We start from the raw sequence: 18,228 nt of genomic DNA on the forward strand, positions 1-18,228 counted from the left end.
TCTTCAAAGGGACATTTTCCTCTATTTCTGTCAGGTATTAGAGTGATGAATAGCAAACGGTCATTTGAACAGAAAGAGAGGATACATGTTTATCCATTTTCAGTTAGACGCTCATCATGCACCTTGATGATTGCCAGGCTGGAAATTGAATGGCAGCCCTGCAGAATGTTCAATAGAGGGTTTTAAATGGTGTGCTGGACAAGTCGTGCACTGATATCAGGCTTTTGCATGAAGGATAAATTCTTGGGCACCTGATGAACTGAACTTGTGGTAATTATGTAACTCAGACATGAAGACGCAACTGAAATGCTTCATCTGTAAAAACAGCAGACTCAAGACAACTTTATCACAAGGCAAACGACAGAAGAATTCTCAGCACTCACCACTGGCACAAATCAAGTCCCACCAAAAACAAAAAAAAAATTATAACTTATCAACACACTAATTCTGTTTCAGGTTCGGAAGATTATTTTTAAAGGATTTATATTTATATAAAATAAATACAATTTATAAAATATGTTCATTTGCTTTCATTATTATACCTCCGCACTGACGATAACCGTGGCCAGAGGCTTTCGGGTTGTTCGTCCGTACGTCCATTCCATTCTGGTAAACACAATATCTTAAGAACACCTTGAAGGAAAGTCTTTAAATTTGGCACAAACGTCCACTAGTATTCAATGATGGATTGATGAGATTTTGGTGGTCCAAGGTCAAGGTCACCATGACCTTGCATCCATCTCATTCTTGGTAACGCGACACCTAAAGAACATCTTGAGGGAATTTCTTCAAATTTGACACAAACGTCCACTTGGACTGAAGAATTAACTGATTACAATGTGTTGGTCCAAGGTCAAGGTCAATGTGACCTCACAAAACATGTTTTTGGCCATATCTCAGGAAGTCATACACTAATTATGACAAAACTGCACACAAATGTCTAATAGGATAAAATTATGAAGTGATCCAAAAAGTCAAAGGTCAGCTTCACTTCTAGTTTGAACTTCTAAACTTGCCCGCTGTCAGAAAACAGCCTTGTCCCAGACAAGAATTCACAACTTCAAACTATTAAAAATGCATTGAAAGTATAGGGCTTACAAATGATTAAATCACTGAATGTCAATAGTTAAACGCAATTAATCACATTTTTAATCGCTTGTTTAAAATTTCATTATTCCGCTTTTTAAAACAGTTTTGAAGTCCGTATAGACAAGTTGAAGAAATTCTTAATTCTATGTCTTGATTGGAAATCAAATGAAATTTACTTTTTTATCTTGACTTTTAGATTTATTTATTTCAAATCAGCGCTGCACTGCTACAACTGTGGGGTTTTGGTTGAGCTGTTAAAGCTGAGGAGTACGTCATCCAATCAGTGTCAATTTGGTGTGCAGTGACTCCAATATAACTGTGATTACTCACTGATGTTCAGTGATCCCTTGGGTAATGCAACAGCACTGTCACTTTTCAGGAGTTACAGTTTAGTAGCTTTCTCCTGTATGCGTGAAACTATTGTTCCCCCCGATGGTAAAGCATAGGACTGGTCACAATCTGCCAACCTGAGGACGTCCCTCAGACCCAAGTCTTCCACAATGTTGACTGGTCTGCAGTCAGTTTCTGTCCATTTAGCAAGTGCTGTAGTTAACTTCTTCAGTTAAGTTTCATCCACAGGTCTGTGGCGATTCCGCACTCCGAAATAGTGCTTTGCTGACTTTGGCGATGTGGTTACCCGCTGATATCAGTCTGATTAGCTGCACCTGTGTGCTCAGCTCGTAGGTGGGAGCTCATCCAGGAGTTTTATGAAGTGACATGAGCCACATAAAAACTCAGTGGTGACGTTATTATTTATCACTGTAGAAGCAGGAAGCTGCTGCGGTGGCTTGACAACAAGTAAGGGTGCGTCGAAGGGACAAAATAGCAGCATGCAATAAAGGGGATTTAAAGGAAAAATAACGCATTATGTTTGGACCTTAATCGAATCACAATTAACGCATTAACGCTGACAGCCCTACTTAAAAGCCTTAAAAAAATAAAACTAACAGTATGTGCTGATAACATTGGTGTAAATATGTACTGCGATCATCATCTTTGTTTTATAATATTATAATAATTAATTATACAACAGTTAGTTCCGGCCCTGCAATCTGATTGGTCGAGAGACAGTAAAACCGTGACAATATTGGAGTACAATATCACGGTTATTTCACTGTGTATGTATGACTCCGCCTCACAGCTGATTGCAATCAACAATCAAATCAAAACTGACGGTTAGTGTCAGTTAGGTCAGCAGTTGCGTTGTAGGCTAATTAATTCATCCACTGTCAAACAGCCAAAAATATGGATTTATTTCCTAAAATAAGTTTTGAATTGAACTATGAATGGTCATCAGAGGAAGATGAGGGAGAGGAGAAGCTGAATCCATCTGAGCACACATCCAGGTTTGTCAGTGTTTCATCAGCGGAGCTCAATGACTTGGAGAAAAGCAACATACTGTCAGATCAGAAGGCAGAGTCGGCTGTGCCTGTGAAGCGACAGTCCACCATGCAGTCACCAGAGACTTATTTCACCGGCTGCACAATTAATGAACATGTGCAGATAAATATGTATAAACAGTAAGTACCTGGCGCACCATGTCTGCGTTACATAGCAACGGTGACAGCGGAGGGAACTATTTTTCCCTATTTTTGTTGACAAATAAAATGCTTAAATTATCTATTTTGTCCTCATTTTTCAACATTTCTTAATCAGCCTTGCTTATTTAACTGTTAAACTGTTGTATAAAAGCAATATCACACTCGAGCTCGTGATGTTATACTCGTATATCGTCACGGCTGTGATTCGGTCATAGGCACAAGGCCACAGGCGTTTTTTTGAGGATGTTGGGCCTTTAAAGATGTGTCCCAGATATTTGTCAAAAATTTGAAAACACAACAACCAAAAAACATAATTTAATCAGGTGTAAAAGAAGTCAGCTATATCACAAGGACTCCTGTCCCACTTCCTGGTTTCCATAAGGGCTGGAATGCTACGCAAGTACTGGTCATATTTTTATTTTATGATACATTCATAAAATATTATTGCTATCCAATACCAATAATCTAAACTAAATAAGAGTTATGGTTAAATTAGCATTAGCAACTTTGAAAAAATAAAAAGGCTCCTCACTAAGACTGCTGTGACATTAACAATTACATATAACTTCGTCAACTCCATCAGATCTTACCTCTGACATCCATCATGTTTGCGATTCAAGGAAAAATCAAATCATTACAAGGTTTAACAGTCAAGACTTGAATCTTTTAAAACAGTGGTTCCCAACTGGTCCAGCCACGAGGTCCAGATTTCTCCTCAGTCTTTAGTTCAAGGTCCAAACAGTTTAACACATTCGGCATCATACTTGCGTTTGGTCATGTTGTCAAGCTAGTCTGCTGTCTCTGTCCAGAAGCTGTCCCTTAGTCACTAACTTCAAAATAAAAGCTTTGTGCCAAAAATTCACTGCACTTAAAAACAAAGCGTGTTTTTAACAAACTTGACGTGTTTGTGAGTCACTTGCGGTCCATTCAGAATGGATCTGCGACCCATCAATTGGGAACAAATGTTTTAAAATATATTTTCCAGCCTGATTTTAGAGTAAAAATCAAAAAAACCCAAAAATAAGGTTTTGTCCCACTTCTCAAGAATGAGGGCTCTAAGACCTACAAAATCTAAGTTCAGTACTTCTGAGTGTCGATTTTGAAACATTACAATAAATTTAAGGAGGCTTTTAAATCTTCAATATTTTTATTAATTAAATACACCATACTGGAGCAAATGTCTCGGAAAATATCACAAATAAATTTCTCTTTCATTCAGCATTTATATGTTGGTGATGATCTCTACATTACTGACTATGAGCAAATTTCTTCCGTTTGCGATGGGTTCAGGTTTCGAGGGGAGGAGGAAGGACTGGAGCTGAGTGCGGAGGGTCGGATGTACTGTAGCCACGCCTGGACAACGACATTTACATGCATACTGTACATACATGGTAGTTTTACAAATACACCAAGAGAGTGTTCATGATTTGTTTTTCCACAAAAAGCCACAGATTTTTTTCTTTTTTTTTAAAACCCCATCGTTTTCTATATATACCACCAAAGAAAAAAAACACATTCCCCTTTGACAACACTTAAAATATATAAAGTGGAAACACCATGTTGTTGGGAAATGAGGATAGAAAAGGAAGAGAGGAAAAAAAGAAAGGTCCCAGGTTTTCCCCCAAAATGTCTTTAAACAAATATGCAGAGTTGAAAAGCCTGCATCTTTCACATCTTTAGTCTTTTTCTCTTCCCCTCACTTCAGTCACAACATCCTCTTGTGTTTTAATTTTCTCTTCCCGAAGAGTCCTCATCGGTCTCCCTTTTTTTTTTTTTAAATTCCAAGGTCATGGAGTCCTCAGTGTCCCGATTCAGGTGCATTAAGTGCAAGTATCCACCCATATTTGGGGAAAAGCCAAGGTTGAAGGCTGAGCGTTGGGTATGGGTTGCAGAAATAAAAGTCAGGTAACTGGTAGGATGGGTAGAGGATTCCTTCGGGGCAAAGGGCCTGGGAGCACAGCTAAAAGGCTGGGGTGCTGCTGATCCACGCTGTCTCGGGTGACAATGAGTAAGGGCTAAAATGAAGGCACACATCCTGCTTCCTGCACGGCTCCCGCCTAACACACCTGAGGAGTGAGATAAAAAATACAAATTTAACAAAACTGAGCCGTCATTGAGCACATTTACATGCACGCTATTATTCCACTATTATTCCTAATATGACAATATTCTGAATTTGATAGGGGTCATGTAAACAGCGTGTTTAGTTTGGATTTTCCGACTAAGGCCTTTTTTCGGAATTTAGCATTTTCCAGATAATACATATCAAATGTGCCGCTATTATTCAGCATTATTTGGACGTGTATACAGCCCATTGGGAATATGCGTCTCTATTGGGGGTTTTACTCGAGCTTCCCCCTTAAAGTCGGAGATTCTAATCATCTGTCAGAGACCCCTCAGTTGATTTTTATTTGCTTGTCAGTGTGCTGTGCTGTTACTTCTGGGGACATTGTGGTCCCTGAATTTTGCTGCAGAGTGAGCGCTCTTGACTTCACTATACTCTTTTTAGAGACTCTACACCGCAAGGGTGCTTTCACACCTGCACTGTTTGGTTCGGTTCAATCGAACTCAAGTTTGTTTGCCCCCTAAGTGCGGTTCGTTTGGGCAGGTGTGAACACAGCAATCACACTCAGGTGCGCACCAAAACAACCAGACCAAGACCTTCTTCAAGAGGTGGTCTCAGTCTGGTTACAAACAAACAAAGGTGCAGAACATTTGTGGTGCTCAAAACACTCGTTGACAAAGTTTTCCTTTGAGGACAGAATTTACAGTTGGGAAAAAGTAACTACTCACAATATATCACAATATATTTTATTACAATACTAAGCATATCGCACCATATTTAAAACTGCAATAATATTGTATCGTGATAATATGAAATGGCGTCTGTATGAACAGGACAGCCCGCAAGACGGGACCATGGGCAGGACAGGTGTGACATCTGGACGACATGTTATGTGTGCGACCCCCCGCCAGAGATTTAAAAAGCAGGAAGTAGCAGTTAGCAGCTAGCTCAAAGAAGACAAACAGCAGCTGAATATGCCCACAAATTGGGAAAACAATGAGATTCGGGAGCTCCTTACTAGAGTGTGGATACGGGCTGGGTTCGGATAACAAATCAGAAATTTTGCTCGGGTTCAGCCCACTTGACATGCTGCTGTGTTGTGCTATGGCCTATTCGAGTGCTGGAATTTGTTATTTAAGTGACCACGCCTGAACGCAACACAGGCAAATTGTTACATTTCAGGCTGTAAATATTCAGACTGAACAAATGAAAATGGAGGACGCTAGACATTATTATTATTATGTGTGACTGAGATTGTGTAAAAGGTTAGGCCGCAGCGTGTCTATTAACTCTGCTCCAATTGAGTGTGTGTGCTGTGCTGCGTTGCGAGCGGCGTGTTTGACTGTGTGGTGAACAGACAAGCTGTAACCATGATAACAATAACTATGTCAGGTAACAAACTGCATTGGGCTCGGGTCGGGTTCGGTTATAACTGTCTCGGACTTGGGTCGGGTTCGGTCAGGTCATGCAAGATCAACCGCCACATACCAGAGAAGGTAAACGATTGTTATTGCCATGTTATTGTTTATAAAGTGCTGCCGAGCATGTTTTATGTCACACTAGAAGCTGACACTAGGGCTGGGCAATATGAAGATATATCGTTCTTCAGATATGAAAAAAACAGCAACAATCATCTGTAAAACTGTTTTGCATCAGAGAGGGTATTTGGTCAGAAGTGTTTTGTTTGTCTCCCAGTCGTAGCGTTAATGAAGTAATTTTGAGGAGATTTAAATATACAGACATATGTATGGTATTGAGATGTAGCCTAAAAATATCAGTATATAATTTTCAGGACGTCCAGCCCTAGCTGACACTGTTGTGTTAATTTTCACACGTCGCGCGCTTATCTGAGTATACAAGGCTGCATGTAAATGGGAGTGTTAGAGGAATATTCATTTTCATGAGGTCTTGTACGGAATAAAGGCAAAAACTGGACTATTTAGTGCGTGTAAACATCCTCACTAAGAGTATCAGTTCACAAAATGCCATAAATGTTTCACCCTGATAGACCCAACTTTCCACCAGTGTTTAATTTATTGATCAGCCAGGCTTTGAAACCCATCTGGTGTCCCATTTACTTTGCATTAACTTAAAAGTGCATCCATGAAGCGATTCTCTTTGGTATAATTATAACCACGCTCCAACATAACTGCAGGAGGTGCTCAGTCCTGTGAAACAGAAAAATGTTTTTTTCTTTTTTTCCCCTTCTTTTTCTTCTTCATGATTCTCAGAGGCGATTTACTTTTCCCTTCATCCCTCAAATCACTAGGAGGGCTTCAGTCTATTAGTAATTGCAAACTCCTACTTGGGGGCTAATTAAAGTGACTGACGCTGGGAGGGTCTCGCTCCCCTGGGTCAAAGCAGCTCCGTATGAGAGAGGTAATTTGTCTGTTCAGAACAAAGAGATTAGGAAGAAGCAAGGAAGAAAGCTTAATAAATGAGCATCAAATGTCCTGCGCTATGAACGCGGACAACACCAATTATGTCACGGCAAAATCACACATAATCAAAACAACGGTCAGCAGATAACCCCCATGTTTCCGTGTGAGCGGTGACTGCTTCATTTTTCCTCTCTGCTTAAACCAGCCCGTGTTTCTACACTCAGTCCATGTCGTGCTGTTGAGGATACACGAGGTGTATCGATTCTGAGAGCTGCTATCTTTACTGTAAGTCTGCGTTATTTGCGGCGTTGTGTTTTAGCAAAAGAAATGTTGATAAAGTGCTCCAGCAGCAGCGGCAGCAGGCTAATTCTCCTTGTTTCACTCACGGAGATAACAAAAGCATCCTGAGACTGTTCCCACTGAGCGATGTGTCTCTGTTTATTTAATAATTCTCTCTCTGCTATAATTAAAGCACCAGGGCCAATATTCAGATTGCATTTTAGCATCAATAATTCAGCAGTTTTCACTACAATTGATGTTAGCGCATAAATAAACAATGAGGCCTCATATTTACTACACCAGCCATGCTGCAAGAGACATCGGGGGTGGGAGTAAGGACTTAAACAGACATTTAAAATTAAGCTAGATAATGCAACGGCTTTCAATTTAAATGTGAGGAGCTCTAAGAGCCCTAAGAGCTGATTTGTAGAAGTGACAAGCCCTTAAAAGGCCTGTGACGTGGAGGGAGGGAGGGAGGGAGGGAGAGAGGGGGGCTTAATGGAGTTCTACCTCTCCTCTACTCACAAAACCACTCAAGGTGAAATGCATGCTCCCAACAATATAATTCCTCTTTCAGTCAGAGTCTGACACACTCCAAACACCCCCCATATCTCTCTCTGTGTGCTGTGTGTGCAGACAAGGTATCAATAAAGCTCCTTGTTGTGAGGCAAAAATGATTATATCTCCTGCGGGCAGAATGAAGCTATCCTGAAGAATGAAGTTATCCTTCGTATATGATTAGGCCTTCTGTTTTGCTTTCACTGGAGGCATCAAGATCAAATCAGGGAAAGCCATGATGACAGCCTCCATGATATACTGGCTGCTGCAGCTTGCTGTCTGTGTTCAACCTCGGGCCCTGGATACATATTTTTGGCCTTGGAGTGATAACTTAGCCCAGGTGATCCCGGTCTTGTTGATACAGTAGTCAAATGCTGGTTTAAACACTCGGTATTAATGGCAGCATGCGCCATTTTTCAGCGCGGTTGGGAGTGCGGCTCGGGACAGCAAATAAATTCAAGATGAGTCAAATATGTATCTGCTCGTAACAAACCGAGCGCGGGGACAGCAGTACAAAAAAATCATTTTCACATGTTTTGTGCTGACGGTTAATACAGATTTTCTGAGCGCGTGTCCTCCAACAAGAATGATGGAAAAATCCATTGGCTGTCTAAAAATAAAATTCATCTCTGCTCTGTAAGATTTAGTGTCGGCTGCATGCCTCGCAGTGAATCGACGACATCAATGTAAACAGAGTGAAAAATGTTGCCGTGAAAATTACAGATGTTTTTCTGTTCCTGTTAATGACTCCAGCTGACTGATGACGAGCTTTTACCGACTTGTCCTTTCCTTGGAAGCTATCAGCCCTCTGCCTGTTTTCATACTTTGAACAGAGACCACAAAGAACTCTGGAGCGCTCTCCATCACCAGACGGAGAGGGTCGGGGTCTTACCTTCTGGTCGGGCAGTAGTGGGTTCGTCTGCAGTGAACTCAAATGGCCGTTGATGAGCGCTGTGGGTCTGTCGTGTTCGCAGAACAGGCTGCCGTTGATGTAGTGGAACCGATCCCCGGGGACGAGCCGGTTCCGGCAGGTGGAACATGTGAAACACTGCAGGAGGGGGACAGAGAAACAACCGCTCACAACCAGGCCCGAGGACCATGAGGCAGCGCTCCATCCTGTTACGTAATAACACCTCGGAGCAGACACAGATGCTTGTGAACGCAAACATGTACATACTTCTTCTGCGCCACTGTGCGTGCAGGTGTCAGTGGTGGAACTGTGGAAAGCACAACTAATAGACAGCAATTCAGGGCGTTTCTTGACTAACTGCTTCATGTTTGGTTTTTAAACTGTCCAAAAATAATGACTGAAATGAGAAATGCCCGTTATTATTGACTTAAGCCAAACTTGATTCAACCCAATGTGTTTTTATTTTCCAACCAACAGACCAAAACCCTGAGATATTTAATTTACTGTCACACAAGACAAAGAAAAGCAGCTTGTCTCACAGTCGAGAAGCTGGAGCCACGTGATGTTTGGCATTTTAGCTTTAAAAAAATGACCTCAACAATTAATCAGATATCTAAATAGATGGCTATTAAATTAATGTTTATGTTCCGTTGGCTGGTTAGTCAACTTATTCTTCTCACCGTTTGGCAATTTAATTATTTTCCTCCTTGTTTTAGATCCTGTAAATGGAAGCCTGTTAATGCCAGAGTGACAAATTTTTTTTAAATTAAAAACTTCTGTTGTTTCTCATTTTTTCCTTTGATAACAAGTCATTATTTTGAAATATCAAGTTATTATGTTAACAAAGTTTCTTTCTTTATTCATCACAACAGCAGAAAGGAGCCTCCATAGCGGCAAGTATAATGATTTGTGCTTGAAAACGAAACTTTTCGTTTTCAAGCGTTTACTTCGCTATTTTGATCATTCTTTTAAACGCTGAGACTTGACCGTGTTTTTTTTTTAAGTGCTTTAAACTATCTAGACAGTAGCTTTGTTGTGCCGCCATCTTGAAATTCCAATTGGAAGCCCATTTCTGCCAATATGAGATAAAAAATGAAGATCTGTAAGTCATTGAAATGACAAACTTTTTCAAAATGAGTTAGTGTCTCAAAAGAATGACTTGAGTCAAAATAAGGACACAGTATTGTTTCTCTCTATTTTTAGATACTAACCCATTATCTTGAAAAGTTTCACAGAATTTTGAGACACTAAGTCCTTTTCTTTGAAATACTAACTCATTGTTTTGAGATACAGAGTTACTATTTCGACAAAGTTTATCGTTATAAAGACTCACAGGATCTTGTTTTATTGTCCTCACACTGGCAGAAATGGGTTTCCATAGAGGCAAGTTCAACGATTACTGCTTGAAAACTAAACTTCTCCGTTCAGTGTTTTGGTTCTTTTAAACGCTGAGACTTGACCGTGTTTTTTAAATTATTAATAGCGTCAAACTGTCTCGCTCTATTAATGTGCAACTATCTTCAAATTCCAATTGCAAGCCCATTTCTGCCAATGTGACGAAAACAAAAAACAAGACCTTGTGTGTCATTAAAATGAGTAAAGTAATGAGTTGGCGTCTCAAAAAATGATTTACTTGATGTCAAAATCATGACAAAGTATTGTTTGTCTTCATTTTTAGACTCATTACTTTAACAAAGTTTCTATCTGAGATGTAATCCATTATTTTGAAAAGCTTCTCTTTATTTTGAGACACAAACTCATGATTTTAAAAAGGCTTCTCATTATTCTGAGGTAACACATCACTATTTTTCAAAACTTTTTCATTATTTTGAGAAACTAACTCTTGTTACTTTCTGATAGTTTCTCTTTATTTTGAAATACGAACTCATTATTTTGAAAATGTTCATATTATTTTGAGAAACTAGCGACATTTTCAGTTTGTCTTTATTTTGAAATACTAACTCATTATTTTAAAATGACTTCCTGTGTTCTGAGGTAACACGTCTTATTTTGCAAAACTTTCATTATTTTGAAAAACTAACTCGTTATTTTGAAAAATTTCACATTATATTGAGAACTAACTTGATACTTTCTGATAGTTTCTTTATTTTGTGATACAAACTTGTGGTTTTAAAAAGGCTTCTCATTATTGAGGTAACATGTCACTATTTTGCAAAACTTTTTCATTATTTTGAGAAACTAACTTGTTACTTTCCAATAGTTTGTCTTTATTTGAAAAACTAACTCTTATTTTGAAAAAATTCACATTATTTTGAGACACTTACTTGTTACTTTCAGATAGTTTGTCTTTATTTTGAGGTACAATGGTTACTATTAAAAAAACGAAACTTCTCACTTTAATGTTTTTGTCCTTTTTTAAATAACTGCCTCAAACCATCTCGCTCCTCATAGATATTAGCTTTACTGTGCCGCTATCTTTAAATTACTAAACAACTTTCAAAACAAAATGGCTGTGTGATCAGTTGGCATCAAGACAACTTTATTCACACTGTGAGCACAGTTTGTTAATCACCAGCCTATAATGTTAAAAAACACGCACAGCATTCACATGTTATCTGTTTCAAAGCTTCACAGAGGAAACTTGAGTTTACCTTGAGGTGGTACACGTTGCCCTGCGCCCTCATCACCAGCTCGCTGGCTGGAATGGACTGACCACAAGCGCTGCAAGCTCCACTGTTTCCAAATAATCTGCGAGGAAGGAAGAAGAGCAAGTGTTAGTGTGGACCCAGTGTGGGCCTCGTCATAGATTTAGCCTTGTGTAATGAACTGTGGCATCCACACTAGTGTCTGTTGAGTTAGTGCTAAGCTCACTGCTCCCCGGCTCCATTTCTAACTTGAAGGGAAAACATACAGCAGAGCAACAGAATGAAGAAATCGAGAATCATCACAATATCGACGGAGAAATGAATCCTCCAGCGCTGAAACTGCATATTACTTTTGGGTGCAGACATTTTTTTGCAACCTAATAATAACCTGGAACATAAGCAATCAGGACCTAAGAGGATTTGATTGTACATCCAGGCGGAGACGTAGTGCTTTTGCCATTAGGACTCCTGTGAATGCTCTGTCAGTGCCGTGTTTCCATTAGAAACCAGTAGCTACTCGGGTTGATATATAATGTGCATGGGTTAACCTTTTCAATCATGGTGTCAACACTTTAGATTTGCTTCTGCTCATCTCTTTCGTCCCTAACCTTCTCCCTCTCCCTCCCTCCCTCTCTCTTTCCCTCTGCCTCTTGATAATGAAATGCTTGCTCCAGCTTCCCTTCTATCTTCCTTCTGAGTCCACAATTTAGATTACTTCATCTCGGTGAGCAGCAAACTGAATGAAATTTCGATTTGAGCAGAAAGTAATTTACTGGGATCTGGACCCATTTGTCATCATATCTCACCGGGTGTTTGCTCTATCACTGCACTTTTCCTAAGCAATCAAATAAGACCACGGCATCTGACATGCTCCGGAGAGAAGGGGAGAGAGGGATGGAAAAAGAAAGGGATAGGGGGGAGTGGTTAACACTGGTGTGTGCGCATCAGATAAAGTTGTTTGGCTTAAAAGAAATTAAAAAGAAAAGAGGGGGAAGTGATGTAAAACTGCATTTTTTCTCCCGTTCAGACATTCTTGAGGACAATTTTATAGAAAGTATTTAACAAATTCACACTGAGACAGAGCGGGGGAATAAACGCTTCTACCACACCGACCATAACCCAAGCAGTTGTTAGATATATTGACGAACAAACAAGCCGGAGCTCTTTGCAAAGGGACACAGAAATGGCTTTCAATGAGACAGCCTAGGCAGAAACAAATTTTGTCTTAGCATCATTTGGAAAGGCTCCATCAAAACTCAATTTCAGAAACTAATTAACTGGAGACTGTCGTCACAACACTGCCAATTCTCTGCTTTCACTGGGACAAACACGATAGTGGAAATGAACATATAGGCCCTGCTTTAAGACTCTTGTGCTCGTGCAATCTGTGGGAAAGCAAAACTACACTCGGTTTGTGCATATCAAAGCCGCCTCGTTCTGAAGCTCAAACTTTGCTCAAATTGAAAATATGTTCTCCGTGTTGAGTTCCCTCCTTTTGCTTCTGAGAGGTGTCGAAACAAAGACTACAGGACGTTTTCACCACAGACTTTTGTACGTGAGGAACTCATACCGGGTTAATTATTTTATCAGGGGATAGCGCTCGATGCTAGTGTTTGATTTAAGGAGCCGAAGCCTTTAGGTGCTAAATTAAGTTGCTATATCGGTTTGAACTTGGGCTCTAATGGCCTCCTCTGCCAGTCACCTACAGCGCTGAGGTGAAGTAGACACCACAGGTCAGTATAATTAAGGCCAAGGGACTCTTTAATTGCAGTGACACATCTGGTTTCAGCCTTTTTCCGCCTTAAAAAAAAAAACCTTACTATGTTTCTGGCTCCATCTTGATTTATTCTGTTTTTCCGTCCGTGGATCTGACTTCGCCACGACCGAGGTGTTTGATTAAATTAAATAACAAACAACAACAAAAAAACACATTTGGAGCTGTCTGTTGTCTATATAGGCAACGACGATTGGATTTCATTTCAGCACTGACTGCCAGGTGAAATATAGCATGGCTTGCTGCTGGGCTGTCTGGTAAATGCAGACCTCATTCACCAAGGCCTTTGAGTAGGGTAAAATTACCCCACAACAATGATTTCTGCAACACAGTCCATTAAAAATGCCTCTCTACATCAGCAGCCAAAGCACCTTAAAAGCACTAGGCCATATTGATACTGAAGCGGGGCTTTGCATAATGGCAAGAGCTGCATTAGAGAAAAGGGTGGAGGGGCCGGGGACGGGGCGGGCGGGGTGGGGAGATTGCTGGGATGAGGGAGGGCGCGCGTGGATCTGTGTTGTGCATGTGTTTTGGGAACAGGGGGTGGGGAGATGTGTGTGTGTATGTGTGTGTGTGTGTGTGTGTGTGTGTGGAGGGGTGGAGGGTGGTGGTGGTGGCGGTGGGGGATCAGCCAAATTACACTTGGTTAATTCAGAGTAACAGATCTGGCCCCAAGTGAATTGAAGGCCTTGAATTAATTCTGTTATGACAAATCAAGATAAACGTTTCCCCTAAATTGCATGCGATTTAATTAATTTCTGAGATCCCGGTTTTTTCCCCGGCCTAATAGTTCACATTCTCTTGTGCTGTCATAGTGCTTGAGTGGGCAGACTTCAAAGTGATATTAAATAACCAACTATTAGATTTACCTCACACGTTCTATTGGAAAAGTGCCATTTAATTACCTAGGCTTATTCAATTAAGGGGACAGCATTCTCCCTGAATCCAGCAGCCACACAAGTAAATTAATTCTCCCTCTACTAGCAGCCCGCAGAAATAATATCACCTCCAGCTTAAAACAACATGATCCCCACAGCAAATGCAACTTTGGCTTCAAGTTAAAGCTTTTGGTGGTGCGTGAAAAACCAGACGACGTCATGTGACGCGTGTGAATATTGTGATTGATGGGAGATGGGTATCATCCCAGGCCAGGCATACATCCCATTATAGCTGTGATGTGATGCGTTTCGACTCCTGATCAATCAGATGAGCATTTTCTTATCTAAGTTTGGAGCTTAAAATGTATGTGGCGGTGTAAGCAGTCTATTACAAAAATGAGTCTGCCCCTTTAAGATGAGGAGGAGGGGGGGACGAGAGAAAAAAAACAGCGGCAAATGGCCTTCGCAATAATCCCTCTTCTCTATCTGTCTTTCTCTCTTGCTCTCTCTCAAAAGCCAATTTGGTTAATTAAATGTTTTGTTTGCAGTGTGGCTCTCATTCATTTCGGACACGTCATTGGGAGCGGATACAAGCCAGGGACCAGATCTCATTAGATAAAACCCATCAGGACTAAAGGAAATGGAGGGGGACTATAATTAAAGCATTTAATTGTGTAGACTCACTGTCAGATGTTTTTTTCCCCCCCTCTCCCTCCCGCTCGTATCTTTATCTCCACAGAGATCTCATGGTTCCATAATATGCGTTTTAGCTCTTCCACCAAGCATGCTCTCATTACAAGTGGAAAGGTGTATCCACACCCCCCCCCCTTCCAATTTTAATTACGTTATAGTCCCATTATGAATGAAGTACCCCATTGACTTCCTCATCCTTTTTATGAGGTGGGTGTGAGAGCACACAGGCACACTTTAGATTTTGAATTATCCGTGCAGATTTAATAGCAGCGTTGCATGTTGACTGTAGTGCAGCTCCATCTTTTTGATTATTAATGCAAAAAAATGAACCCAAACTAAATTTCATCTTGTGCAAACAGAAAAAAAATCCACTTGCATTGATATAAAAGTGTTAATTAATAGAAATCAATACCATCCCCCCCCCCCCCCCCCCCCCCGCAGGGTGATTCAAGAAAGTATCTGAACTTTCAGTAAACCTTGTGCCGTCACATCAGCCTGCTCTACATTACCAGAATGAGAGTGTCATCAATAAGCTGTGGTTGGGTGTCTGGCACACCTACTAGAATATTTAAAAAGGCTCTCTTTGCTAATTAAATGGTGCTTTTCTGTCACATTGAAAAAAATAAATAAATAAATAACAGCGTACACATGTCTCGCAGAGCAAACATGAATCCTACAGGACCAATTTTCTGTCCTTCAGTTGACCATGAACAGCAAACAGGACAGACATGCAGATGGCCTGCAGAGCAACTCTTTTGCTTTGTGCTCTGTCAACACGCCAGTGTGTTTGACCTCTTCCAGGACACACCAGGGAGACTTCAACCAGGAGACTTTAATGAACACTGATGATGTTAGGACAATTTGAGACACATGTTCTGCAGAAATACACCCAACCTTGCTGATCCTCGCATGACTAGCTCCGTCTCTGCCTGCTTCTAACTTGATTTAATATTGCCTCTTAATATCTTCCAGGACGTTTATCTGATTTCTGAGGCAACACAGTTCTCTTAAAAAATTCATCCTGTAACATAAGAGCCGCTTCAGATAATCTGCGCTAACAATGATCGCCGATAATCTCCTGAAAATTAGCGCTAATCTAAATAATGCATGCACGTCTCTCTCCTCACCTGATGTAGTCGTTTCTGCAGAGGATCATGCCGCTTTTTGTGTAGCACGACGTGCCGATTTCGCCCAGCTGGGCCTGGCAGCAGGAGCACTTGAGGCATCGGCTGTGCCAGTAGCTGTCCATGGTGTAGAGGAGGAAACGGTCTGCGATTTTGCCCCCGCACCCTGCACACCGCTTCCAGGACAGAGAGCCTGTGCCCACCGGTGGTGGCTGGCTGCTGCCTCCGGGATTCACCATTGTCCCTGAGAGAAAACACACACAGGAAACGATGTCAGCAGGCGGCTCCTACAAAGTTCATCATACTTCTACCAGGGTTAAGGTATGCATGGGTCACAGGGGTGTGCAGGGTCGTGCACACCACCATCACAGGTCATGACATTTGAAATTTCAGGCTGCAAATGGCACCAAAACACAATAGCTGACATCATAAAGGGAGCAGATCCGAGTCCTGTTCTGCTACAAGAACAAGAGCTCCGAGTCATTTAGTGAACTAATCTTCCCCTGATCTCTGCCTCATCCCTGTGCTGTTGCTTCGTCGGACCTCTCATGATGAACGTCTGTTAACTGTTAACCCCAGGAGCCACAGGAACAATTACGCAGCTCGGGCTGAGAAATTTTAAACAGCACCATACTTCGCCACACAACTCCTCACTGTGGTGCAGGTTGAATAGCTGGGAGGTGGTGCTGGTGGCAAAACACAAAGGGATACTGTACCAACAGGCTTCAAACTGACACGTCTGTTTACTGATGCATGCTGGGCCTTTGACCTGAAGATGATCCGTCATATTTAACAGCACAAGCCAAGTGTTGTGATGACGCTAAGTGTTGTGTGAGTCTAATGCAACGCAGGCGTTTGTTTCAGCCACAAAATGAATGTGGGCTCTTTCACATGTAATCCTCTCCAATTTGGTCAGGCAGACTACATGCCTGGATAAAGCCAAATCTTTGTTGAAAGGCAGGTAGGCGAATTAGAGTTGGGGAGGGATGAAGGGGGGGAGGTGGGTGAGGAGGAGGAGGAGGAGGAGGAGGGAGGGAGGGAGGTTAGGGGAGGGGGGGTGCACACAGAAAAGCATTCAGTAAGCCCATTAGCGATGGCTCTTAGGGACAAACCACAGCGTACCTTAGTGCTGATTAAATCTAAAAGGAGATGAATCAAAAAGCCGACCTGAAAGTGACTCCCCGGATAAACAAGACGGACCATCGTCAAGTTTCATTCAGAGAGGAGTTTCTTTTTTTTCCGCTGAGAGATGGAGGGGACAGGAGGAGAGGAGGAGGAGGAGGAGGGGGGTGGCTTTTAACTTAAATGGGCTAACTCAAGTAATTACACGGGCAGGCAATTTGGGCGCAGAGACCAAGTCATGGAAATAGAAAGAGGCAGAGACAGAGAGGAAAAACATATCAGGCAGCCATGTGCTAAAAGCTCCTGTCCGCTGCTGCTGCCGCTTTTTAATAGAAAATAAAAGAAATGTAGCATCACGGTGGTGTCGGTGCGTGGACAGGGGATGAAGGGGAGGAGGGTAATGTCGCAAATAACACACAGGCGATCAGATATCAGCAGAAAGGCTATAATTAGAAATATTAAACATTTTTTACGCGTGCAGCACAAGCGGTGACATCAACCAACACCCACCTCGTTTGTCTCTTTTGAGAGTAATGGCTGTAAAGTTAACGTCCTGCGGGGTCAGGCAGGTAAACAGGTACGCTTCAACAGTCCCAAAAAAAGTACTGGTACAGGAGCGGGTGTCGCGCGCGGTCGGCCTCCAGCTCCGCGCGGCTGCGAACCTTCGGCGAGGGGCGGCTCGAGCTGTGGCGAGCGAGCGGAGCTGCAAATGGAGTTATCAGATAGTATTTCCACCGGATGGTTCCCGTTTTACTGCTTTACTGGGCTTTTTCTCGCTGGAACAAAAGGAGTCCATCGCAAGGCGTAATTACGCGTCTACGCATGCCGTAATGTCCTCAGACCGAGAAGGAGCGCGTGTTTTTGGCACACGCGACACACAAGAAGGAGAAAAAAGAGAAATAACGAAGCTGGCACGGAGGCTGTAATTGACTGTCCTCCGGTCTGCTCTCCGGGTCCCGTTAGCTGCTTGTTCTACATGTGTCGCTGACAGGAAGAAACCTCCAGTAAAAACCCCTTTTAGCCGTGTGACGAAGGAGCCGCCGCAGCCAATCAGCGCGCAGCCCATTTAACAGGAATAACAAATCCAGCCAATCGGAGGGTAGGTGAGATTGACTTGGACACGCAGAGGAGGATGGAGGTGAATGGTGAAGATGGACCGGAGAGGTGCGAGAGGAAAGTGTCAGATGTACACACTTGGAAACATTAAG

The 18,228-nt window shown here is 41.9% G+C and overlaps 1 protein-coding gene across 1 annotated transcript; it reads right to left on the bottom strand.

Annotated features, from left to right (window-relative positions):
- Nucleotides 1-3,748: 3,748 nt before the first annotated feature.
- lmo4b (LIM domain only 4b) lies at nucleotides 3,749-18,006 on the bottom strand. Its single transcript, XM_050055743.1, has 5 exons — nucleotides 17,531-18,006; nucleotides 15,902-16,142; nucleotides 11,436-11,532; nucleotides 8,806-8,961; nucleotides 3,749-4,696 (listed from the first exon to the last, which is right to left on the bottom strand). Exons 2-5 carry the CDS (start codon nucleotides 16,135-16,137, stop codon nucleotides 4,688-4,690), a joined length of 498 nt encoding a protein of 165 aa, XP_049911700.1. The 5' UTR covers nucleotides 16,138-16,142; nucleotides 17,531-18,006; the 3' UTR covers nucleotides 3,749-4,687.
- Between the last annotated feature and the right edge of the window lie 222 nt (nucleotides 18,007-18,228).

The sequence above is a fragment of the Epinephelus moara genome, chromosome 10 (assembly GCF_006386435.1).
Source record: "Epinephelus moara isolate mb chromosome 10, YSFRI_EMoa_1.0, whole genome shotgun sequence".
Lineage (NCBI taxonomy): Eukaryota > Metazoa > Chordata > Actinopteri > Perciformes > Serranidae > Epinephelus > Epinephelus moara.